Consider the following 11,135-nt stretch of genomic DNA (forward strand, 5'->3'; position numbering starts at 1 on the left):
CCCCAGAGGCCAATATAAATCAACATACACCAGACTTTAGACAAAAAAAAAAAAAAAAAAAAATCCACGTTCATAGTAAATTATCCGGATTTGCTCCGAAATTTAATGGGTTCTTCCCAAAGCAGTTTTGTTTAAAAGATGATTTGTAAAATGTCAAATATTAATTTAAATCCAGATAATGTAAAGAACACAAAAGACTTTAAATTAAATATCACTTTTATTTCTCCTTGCAGATTATGACAGAATGGTTTTTGTGAATGTCTGTGGAGCTCACTATATATTAACCCCCATCAGGTTGACAGGCCTGTTGTGGTATCGCTTTGAAATGTCTGCTTCAATCTGCAAAAACAAATCACAGTTGACAGTCAGAAATAATAGCAATCATACACATTACTACTGAGAACCTCTAGGGTATGATATATATTAATCACAAGCTTTTCTTTGCAATATATATTCCTTTCAGTTAATCTGTAACTCTTTAAGTAGCAGTATATTTTAACACAGATATAATAATCTGGTGACAAGTGTTTTTCAGAATTCGAAGCTGCCTCCTAATGTTAACCGAATGCTGCACAACCTTCTCATTCTAGTGAGCTGGGAAATCACCCAACGCTGAGAACGTGAATGAACTGAAACAGAAATCCAGTACCAGTTTCTGGAGTTCCCGAGTGCACCCCGCCAGCAGGTCGACACGAGGCTCCAGTCTGGACTGCTCCTCCAGGGCTTCCTGCCTTTTCTCGGCCATTGTGGCACCTTTCAGCACCAGAATGTCGGCCTGCTTCAGCTTCTGTCTCAGCACCTCTGACACACGCTCAACATACCTACGCAAACACGTTTTATATAGAGAGTAATGAGAGAAGGGCACACGTGGAACAATTTAGAAGTAAAGCAAGGAATTCCCCCTGCTTTCCATGCCCCGGTTCCTGCGTTGTTGTTCAAGTTACATCCAATTCTGTGTAATTACAAATGTGTGAAAACTGATTCTATGAACATCAGTCACGGCAGCGTACCGTGGTGAGGCCTGGATCATGAACAGGTGCTGCATCCGGAGAGAGGTGAGCCGGCCCAGAAGGTCCTTCACCTCAGACAGCATCTCCTGGGTGCGCTCACGGGTCTGGCCTTGGATGACAGACGGGGCCAGCTGGAACTGGCTCATAGACACCACGTCTCCCTCTTCCCCCATCTCGCTGATGCGCTGGCTTAGGAACACTTCCAGCTGCACCAACATATGAAACCACTGTCACTCCTTTGGGACAGATGATCTAATCTGTCATTCAAATGCTATCGAGTAAATGAAATGTTGATCCTCCACCCCCCATTTCCATTTAGTCAGGTTTTGACTGTCAACCGACCCGCTACTCCATGCAAGTTCAAATAAATGCTGGGGATTCCTTTCGCACCCATCGTGCTTGTGGTTTGCAATAAGTGGGTTTGAGTTTGCACATGTAAACATAATGTTTACTTTAGTTTTTGGCCACTTGGGGGCAGCGGAAAGACAAAATCTGCTGTATTATTACCTTATGAAGTTGATGCAGCACACTTTTTAGCAAACAGCTGCTTATTTAGACATCCAAGAGATAAAGAGAACCATTATCATTCATATGGAGTCATGTCTGTGTCCACCTGATTAATCTAAGTCCAATATTCACCGCCCTTTTAGCTCTGTTTGGTCAACTCCTGAGGGAAGCACCTGAACCTTCGGTGGCTAAACGCTCCTCTATGTTAGACCAGCAAGTCACCGACGCCGGTCGTCTGCTGTTTGGTGCCGGGTAGGTGGCGAACGGAGGATTCTTTTGAAAACGGTCTTCTAACGCGGCTGAAAACAAAACTATGAGAGAGCGGTGAGAGGGAACCAGAGCAGTAGAGTTGAGGGGGCTGCGTACGCGGGTGACGATTATCTGTGTCCATCGCCGCAGGGGACGCCTTTCATGTGCGTAGTCATCGTTAATCCATTGTTAATATATGCATCTATCATACTTTACACCGTTTAGTGTTAGCTCATCGTAATCTGCAAAAACACACAATCCATATCTGAGAATATTTTGTTTTTCAAATACATTTTATTATAGAGGGATGTCAAGTTATACCGTGTCCATATGAAATCAGCAACACTTTTGATAACTGATTAATCTTTTTAAGTCATTTGTCAATCGCAAATGCCAAATATTTATTTACCAATGTAAGAATTTGCTGTTTTTCGGTGCTATGTTATCATTGTAAATTCAATATCTTTGGGTTTTGGACTGTTTATATTTGCTCTGGGCAAATATGATGGGCATTTTTCACTGTTTTTCTAATCTTTACTGCACTAATAAAAAAAATAAAACATATTCAGTAGATTAGTCAATAATTAAAATCATTATTAGTCTCAGCTCTCATGTCTATGCTTTTTTATATCTGTTTGTTAAAGGACCACGATCATAATTCCGACGACATTACCTTCTACACAAAGACCCACTGGAAGCACAGGCTCAGAGGGGTAATTAGACACATAGAGGACCTTCCTCTTTACCTCCATTAGCTCGTCGATGAACTGGTTGCGTGACTGGGAGTTCTCCAGTAGAGTTAAGGCATCCTCACCCCTTGCCACCCCCTCGGGACCTACAAGATGATACACCTGTCTTTAGTTAACACAAATTTCAACAGCTGAAACAGCACATGTTAAGTTTAACTGGAGGCATACAGGCGATTTAAAAAAAAAAACAAAACAAAAAAACTACTCACAGTCTGTGCCCACATCTACAATTTCAATTTCTAGGGGAGCTGCTTCGCTGTCCCCCCAGTCGATACTGCCTGCACCAGCGTCCTGTTGACGGAGACAGACAGATATTGGTATATTTGAGCAGTGGTTACCAACTTTTTCTGTCAGACGTACGCCCACAGACCCTTACAGATGAACCAAATATCCCTTCAGCGACACCGACCCTCACGTTCCTAATGTGTTCGTGTGAGTGGATTTAAAACCGGATGTTGCTTAACAGAGGTAAATTACATAAAACTGTATATTATCACATAATTTATTCAAACAAGTGATTTTTAAATCTTTAAGTCTGCATGCCGCCTGAAGCAGAAACTGGACATTTCGACCATTTATCCAATACTTATGTAATTGTGAATGTAATTAATACTGATCAATACTGAATGTAAACTAGGTATTCATATATTCTTTTTGTGAAGATTGTTCTTATTTTTTTTTAAATATCTAGACCTCAATAGTTCAATAATATAAAGGTGAACAAAGACTATGTATATAAAATCAAAACGCATATATGTTGTGGTGTAGTACCTCAGAGTTTGGCTCCAGACTGATTCCCCAGTCGATACCATCCTCAACTGTGATGCCGGAATTAAGACCCAGAGTGTCTGTTCCTTTGCCAAAGCTGCCCCAGTCAATCTAAAGCAGGTTTTAAAACACAACACAGAAACACAAAGTGAGTCTTGGGGCCGTTTCATAACAGTGAAAAACTGTTTAGCAACCATGTTAATTTGAATTTGGGCCTTATTTAGAACATTGAACTATAAAATAAAAAATACGGTGGATTTTAGAAGAATTTATACATAAGAAAACTAAAATGGACATCGGTTCATTTTGCTTCGGATCTCACGTGGAGATCCGTTTTTACAATATGACCCGGATTAATGCTCAGCATAGCATCAGTAAAACTAACCGTGTCCTCTGTGGCTGTATCAGGAGGTGCATCCTCCACGACTGGCCTCTCAACAACTGTGGGAACTTTCCCTGTTCTCCACTCATAAAACGTTGTGTTTCCTTGCCTCTGGGCAAATGTCAGCATGGGCAAAACCGGATCAGACCTACAAATAACAACATGTGAGCTCATGTGACCCCAAAGAAAAAATTCCCATGGTCCTCACAATTTAAACAACTTTTTTTTTCTTCTTTTATAACAAGAGTTTTACACTTTATTTAGACTGCTATGAGGTATGTGTATGTATACTAAGAAATATATCAATCTAGCAAATAATAAATTATTTTTGAACTTGTCAAATTACTGGTAGTCAAATAAAAATATATTTATTTCATATGAGACTGAGCTTCAGTCTCTGTGAAGTAGAGTCACAGAGCAAAAGAGAGAGTGACGGCATTTTGATGACATACTCACCACTCACATACAAAGTTTGTGAAAACAGCGTAAAGTCGGATTTGCTCCTCTAGTTTTGCTGCGTCCTTCCCGACTTCCTCAAGAACCGCTGGCAGGTCTTTCACCAGAGCCTGAAGCTCGCGAGCCACGTTGTCTCCCTGGCAAGAGTATGGACAATCAGCATGTCCCTTAATCTGTCTCTTAATAAAATGTATAGTCCTGACTTTTGCAGAATCTCAGTGTTTGCCTCTTAACATTCTCCCGCGGGTGTGCGTGTGTTTGGACTTACTGTGATGCCATACTGTTTGCAGGCAGCATAGTATCGTTCCCTCAGGTCTGCGGCCGAGCTCTGGCACTCTACTTCCCGCCTGCTTAGCTCCTGCTGCAGCTGCTGGGCTTTGGCCAGCTGCTTCCTCAGAGCCGGGCCTTCATAACTCACATTGCGACTCAGCAAGCTGGCCACCTCCGCTGGGTCATACAAACAGACTTTCATTATCGAAGAGTTCTGTACATGCAATTATGTTATTTCTTTAGCTGGATGCTATTTCCCCATATCCTATGACAATGTTGCAAACATAACCTGAACAGCAGCAACAAAAACAGTTTTTCTTGCTTAAAATTGCCTTCCTATCCTATAAAATACGAGGAATGATAAGTGTAACCGTGTATGCAGACGGCTTCATAATATAATAAATACATAAGATATGGGTTTTCCCTTGTTTTTATGTTAAACTTACCCAAATAGACATTATCTGCCTCATAAAGGGAAACAATCTCCTGCCAGTCCTGTAACAGCAAAAACACAAACCACGATTCAAATCCAAATTTTAGCATAGTTTTAGTAGTTTTAAGAGCGGAGGGACAATGTTACGAGATATCTCCTCAGACCACTTGGTTTGCGATACTAATTATAAAAATCTGACAGACTGACTGACATGCTCTGAGACAGACGACAGAAGCTTGACTCCTCTCACCTTCATCCTCTGAGATGAATATCTGCCAAAGATGTTCTTCGAGGAAGCTTCTGTCCCCTTCAGTATCTCCACTATCCTCAAGCAGTGAAAGTAGTGAATGTCTATCAATTAAAACAAATAAAATGTAAACGAGTACGTCAGATTACACGTATTCACACAATGGAAGAGGACGACAGGTAACAACTGACAGTTAATTAACAACAGAAACCAACAGTTTCTACACAATCAGTACGCTACAGGCAACATGACAACACACAACAATATGGAACATGAGACGATAAGAAAATACACCAACAAAACAAAATTAAAAAATACAACTAAAAAAAACAAAACAAAAACAAACACAAAACACAGATCTCCTGCCTTTTTTCTTTGACAGACAACAAATATAAACATATTATTGTAAATTAAAATTACATTATCAAATAGTGGAAAGCAACATTTATAATGTCAACTGTAACTTTACTATAATTTTGTTTTGTATGACATAAGAAAATATAAATAAAATATAAAAATAGTATAACTGACGTATAACTGATGGTATAACATTTTAAATTTCGTGCAAGTTGATATTTATTTATTCAGTTGGTAAGAAGCTTCTCTCGGGATTCTGGAAATATCTTCAAAACTATGGTAATTTACATTTCAGGAAAATACTCATTTCTGTGACCTGAATGTGGTAAAAGTATGCGAGAAGCACAGTGCGGGGCTATAAGGGACCTACAGGAGCCGGAGAGAAGCTGCTTGATCTCCTCGTTCTCTGGCATGTCCTGGATGGCAGCGTTGATCTTCTCTCTGACTGCTTTTACTGTACTCTGCCATTTCAGATCACAGTGACGTCGATCCAGCAGCCAGTCTGGGGACACGGAATAATTCATTATAATTAATATCTGTGGATTTTGGCATCATCTGATTAATCTATTGGAGGCAACGTGAGAACTGTACAGGATCAGGATGGTAGCAGTCGGTTATGTTTCTGCTGGAGAAGACACGCGAGTCCTTAATTTACACACAGTTACAGTAACACTTGGAATTAACAGCCCATTTTATTCCGCATTTCTAAATACTTTAAATGTGTTTGGACTTTTATATTTTTGTTTCAATTCCAATAAGGAATTTATTGCTACAACACAAGCTAATTAAACATAATTATTTTATATTTAGGCGCAACATAATTCTTTAGCTAAAACAGGGAAAGACAATTTTTCTGAGACTCATCAGAAAGTCAAAGACTTGCTTGGACTAATGATATCGGAGAAGAAATAAGAAATGCAGCATGGAAACAGATTTGTTCAGAGTATAAAGTTTTAACTACTAATACCAGGTTCAATTTTTTACAGTAACGTGGTTAAAGAGAACCCACGTTACTTCAAGTAAGTTACAAAGTTCAACCCAAACATTTCTGCACGACAGTGGTACTTCTATTTTTAATCATGATCATTATTGTGATTTGTATATTTCCTCCTGTATGTAACTAAAGTTGTCTATATTTCTGTCATCTGCACGCCAAATACACAATTGCTGTGTGCTGGAAAAATCCACTAAAGCCATCCCTTAAATAGTGGCTAAAAGGCTTGCAATCTATAGAAAAATCCAGAGACTCTGAAAAGATGTGGGGGCCCGTGAAAAAAATTTTTCAATGTAAGAATTTTATCTATCTTATAGTATAAAGTTATGATTTATATGAAGTTTTGATTTGATTAAGTTTGGATAAATTGTACAGCATCAGTCGTTGTCTTTTATTTCTTTGTTTCACAATTGAGCTATTAAGTATATTTTGTTCTTTGTTTTCCTAAATGCAATTATATTTATACAGCATAGGTGGATTCATACACAGTCACCCAGCACTTTATTAGGAACACATGTACAACTCCTTATTCATTATTATCCAGTCAGCCAATCGTGTGGCAGCAGCTTAGTGCATAAAATCCTGCCGATACAGGTCAGTGGCTTCAGTTAATATTCACGTCCAACATCTGAATGGGGAGAAAATTGCGAGCTCAGTGACTTTGACTGTGATATGATTGTTGGATTTTCACACAGAACAGTCACAAGAGTTTTTACTCAGAATGGAGCCAAAAAAATGGATGGAAACGCCTTGTTGATGAGAGAGTTGTTGTTGGAGCTGACAGAGAGGCTACGGTAACTCAGACAACCCCTCTCTACGACTGTGGCCAGCAGAGAAGCATCTCAGGATGAACAACACATTGAAGAGGTGGATGGGCGACAACAGCAGAAGACCACGACGGGTTCCACTCCTGTGAGCCAAGAGCAGAAATCTGAGGCTTCAGTGGGCACAGGCTCACCAAGACTGGACAAATGTAGCCTGGTCTCGTGAATCATGATTTCTGGTGAGGCAGCAGATGGTCGGGTCAGAATTTGGCATCAACAGCGTGAATCCATGGACCCAACCTGCCTTGTGTCAACAGTCCAGGCTGGTGGTGGTGATGTAATGGAGTGGGGAATGTTTTCTTCACACACTTTGAGTCCCTTAATACCAATCAATCCCGGTTTGAATGCTACAGTCTGAGTATTGTTGCTGGCCATGTGCTTCCCTTTATGGCCACAGTTTACCATCATCTAATGGCTACGTCCAGCAGGATAATGCACCCTGTCGCAAAGCAAAAGTCGTCTCAAACTGGTATCATGAACATGACCGTTACGTCAGTGGACTTCAGTGCCCCCCCCAGTCACCGGATCTGGATCCAGTAGAACGGGAGACAGGCAGCATGATTGTGCAGCTGACAAATCTGCAGAGATGATGTGATGCCGTCACGTCAACATGGACCAGAATCTCAAAGAAAAGTTTCCAACATCCTGTGGAATCCAGGCCACGAAGAACTGAGGCTGTTTCGAGAGCAAAGGGACGAACTACCCAGTATTAGTGTGGTGTTCCTAATAAAGGGCTCGGTGAGTGTGTATACTTTATGTACGTGTGTGTGCATACATGTGCACACATACCCAACTACTACAATTTTTTTTTTTAAATGATGTTTTGTATGTTTGACATACTGTAGACTAAAAAACAGATTAAATACGGTGGTTGTATCACTGTGTCTTTTGCCTTACCCAGAAGCTTGCTGGTCTGAATGTCGATGGGAAGGTTTTGAATATTCTGTTGAAGTTAGAAAACAGTCAAACACATCGGTAACTTAGAAATGATTCCATATTTTCTAACAGCACCAAGCGCTGGGAGAAAAATCTTATATTCTTGTGGAACTCGCAACGTTACAGCAGCTTCAAGGAGAACATCAATCCAGCACAACTACGAGCACAAACACAACTTTTTTTCTTTACTATGCTCTTTTAAAGTGTTTATTTTTCATTTAACTGGACTTCGACTGTGACAGCCAGCTAACGTTAGCTTACAGGCTTGTTAAATCCGAGTTATTTCAGCTTACCTCCATTGCCTTTTCGATTTTCTTAAAAAAAAACCCGAAAACGCTTCAAAAAACGTTTTATGGCTTCATTATAAAATAGGTTTATTTAAAGGGTTTATATCCAAAATCGTTCTTACCATCCGGATGTCACTGTTTACGACACGTTACGAGAAGGAGAGCCAATAGAAGGAGGCGGTGTTAAGTATTCGGTATAAGGGCTGACCAATGATATTTGACTATGCTGATAGCTGCAGCTGATTGGCGAATGTGATTTGGTGCAGTTATAAAGTCCGTCGGCAGAGGGCGGTGTCGTCATTTTAAGGCAAGGCAAGTTCATTTATTTTATTTTTATTTTTATTTTATTTTATTTTGTTTTTTTTTTGTTTTTTTTTTCTTCTTAGATAAACTGACTTGTACAAACTTACAGTGTATTATATCGTAGCATCGTACAGTGTATATTCAGCACATGGTATAATCATGGGTTTATCTTTAGTCTCTATTCTTTTTGAGAAAATGTATATTTATTTATCTTTATTTATACTTATATTTTAATTTATGTAGTCTATTAATTTAGCCTTTAATCGTATTGTTTGTTACCTGTCTCATTCTATCTATCTATTTATGTATCTGTCTATCTATCATTTCATTGATAATTTTATTTATGTAGACAGCGATGGTGGTGGAAGTCTCCAGACCCTTTACTGGAGTAAAAGTACTAATACCACGCTGTGTGAAAATACTCAAGTCCTGCACTGAAAATGTTACTTGTGTACAACTGTGTAAGTGTCATAAGGGAAATGTACTTTAAAGTCTCAAGAGTAAAAGTACTCAGTGCGAAAGAATGGTCGCACTAGATCATTATTACTGATGCATTAATGTGTAAACAGCATTTTACTGTTCTAGTCGAGCTGCAGCTAATTTTTCACTGTTTTTTTATAGGCCTGCAACTAATGACTTTTTTCATTATTGATTGATTTGGTGACTGTTTCCTCAATTGATCGACTGATTGTTTGGTTTGTAAAACTAGAAACAGGAAATGGCGAGAAAAGCCCATCACAATAACCAAGAGCCGGGCTGCTTTGTCCGAAACAATAGTCCGAACCACAAAATTGTTCAGTTTACTGTAATTTAAGAGAAAGAAAAGCACAAAATCCTCACTTTTAAGAGGCTGGAAGCATGAAATGTTTGGATTTTTTACAAGAAAAATAACTTAAACAATGAATCAGTTATTAAAATAGTGTTAATTTTTCTTGTTTTTTTTTTTTTAATCAACTAATCGATTTATTTTATATACGGTTGGGTAGTTTAATCTATAATAATGCATCATATGTTATAAGCTCTTTTTATTTTTTGTGTGTAAAAATCTTAATTGGTTACAGTATCTAGTAACTATAGCTGTCCGATAGATGTAGTGGAGTATAAAGTACAGTAGTTTACTCCGCAGTGTAATGTGGCATTACACCATTCCATGAAATGGAAATATTCTAGATGTTTTGAGAATCGTTTTGGACACAAATTCAACCGGACACATCTGGGTTCTCTGGAGACTTTGGGATTTCCACTGGAACCTAAAATAAAGTTGTTAGGATTTGATTAATGACTGACCCGCCAGCTGCCTGCTACATGTTAATGGGACTTTCTGTAATTTCCCATTTTGGTCATTAATCACACCCTCTGCATCAGACTATAGACCAAGTTGGACGTAACTAAGTACACACTAAGTACTGTACACAAGTACAGTTTTGAGGTACTTGTACTTTACTTGAGTATTTTCATTTGATGCTGTTTTATACTTCTACTCCACCAAAGAGGGAGACTTTGTACTTTTTATTGTGCTTCATTTGTCTGACAGGTTATAGTTGCTAGTTATAGGAGTGTTTCCACATAATGAACCCTTTTTACTTTTGCTACTTTAAGTACATTTAGCAGATAATACTTTTGTACCTTTACTTGAGTCGAGGATCTGAGTACTTCCTTTACCACCGGGAATAACACAACGCTTTGGTGTCTTGTGAACTCCACGCTGGACAGAAGTAAAAGGGCTCAACGCAGCCATGAAATCCCTGTGTGTACGGCAGCAGCAGTGCCTCTCAAGTGGCCTAATTTCAGGTCATTTGAATGTCAGCCAAACTTGCAAAGTAAGCATCAATCCACTGTCTGTGATTTTGCACAAGCCATGCAAATCACCAGAGACACTCACTTCACTCAGACGATCTTTCAAAGTCTATAGCTGTCTCTCTCTGACCTTATCTGTCCAGCTTAAGATAAATACAAAGACCCGTAGAACAGGAAACTTAAATACAAATATAGCTTTAACCTGCATCCAAATTCCACATTAACAGAAGACTGGGTCTCAAAGTGAGACTGATAAAGGTAATTTATTTGCGGTTTGGAAAGCTGCTCACCTCTCAAGTTCACATTAACCATGACATTATCAGTAATCTGGCCTGAAGAAAGGTCCCACTAAATCACATGGTTGCAACATTTACTCACCCGTGCACCCAGCTGGGCGGGCTGAAGGTGTATATGTGTGTGAGTGTGTGTGTGTGTGTGTGTGTGTGTGTGTGTGTGTGTGTGTGTGTGTGTGCGTGTGCGTGTGCGTGTGTGTGTGCGTGTGTGTGTGTGCATTTGAGGAGGGTGTGTGCTAGAGTGGAGTACAGAGGGACAAGGTGAGAGAGCGA

At 39.4% G+C, this 11,135-nt stretch overlaps 1 protein-coding gene across 2 annotated transcripts; it reads right to left on the minus strand.

The window, feature by feature from the left end:
- Nucleotides 1-198: 198 nt before the first annotated feature.
- cdk5rap3 (CDK5 regulatory subunit associated protein 3) lies at nt 199-8,677 on the minus strand. 2 transcript variants are annotated; one of them, XM_040136289.1, is made up of 14 exons: nt 8,592-8,677; nt 8,144-8,189; nt 5,799-5,930; nt 5,075-5,175; nt 4,838-4,886; nt 4,390-4,568; nt 4,122-4,258; nt 3,669-3,813; nt 3,287-3,394; nt 2,725-2,806; nt 2,513-2,601; nt 1,011-1,216; nt 650-821; nt 199-339 (listed from the first exon to the last, which is right to left on the minus strand). In XM_040136289.1, the coding sequence occupies exons 1-14, from the start codon at nt 8,592-8,594 to the stop codon at nt 274-276; spliced, it is 1,515 nt and encodes a 504-aa protein (XP_039992223.1). In that variant the 5' UTR covers nt 8,595-8,677; the 3' UTR covers nt 199-273. The 2 variants fall into 2 exon arrangements, with proteins under 2 accessions (XP_039992223.1, XP_039992222.1); XM_040136288.1 differs by having other exon boundaries at nt 8,476-8,628.
- Between the last annotated feature and the right edge of the window lie 2,458 nt (nt 8,678-11,135).

Source organism: Xiphias gladius, chromosome 9 (assembly GCF_016859285.1).
Source record: "Xiphias gladius isolate SHS-SW01 ecotype Sanya breed wild chromosome 9, ASM1685928v1, whole genome shotgun sequence".
Taxonomy (NCBI): domain Eukaryota; kingdom Metazoa; phylum Chordata; class Actinopteri; order Istiophoriformes; family Xiphiidae; genus Xiphias; species Xiphias gladius.

What these genes read in the sequence shown, in the direction of transcription:
- cdk5rap3 (XM_040136288.1), bottom strand. An exon ending in ACAAACTTTGTATGTGAGTG is followed by an intron (nt 3,814 to 4,121) that starts GTGAGTATGTCA and finishes TGTTATTTGTAG; the next exon opens with GTCTGATCCGGTTTTGCCCA. An exon ending in ATACAGCCACAGAGGACACG is followed by an intron (nt 3,395 to 3,668) that starts GTTAGTTTTACT and finishes AACCTGCTTTAG; the next exon opens with ATTGACTGGGGCAGCTTTGG.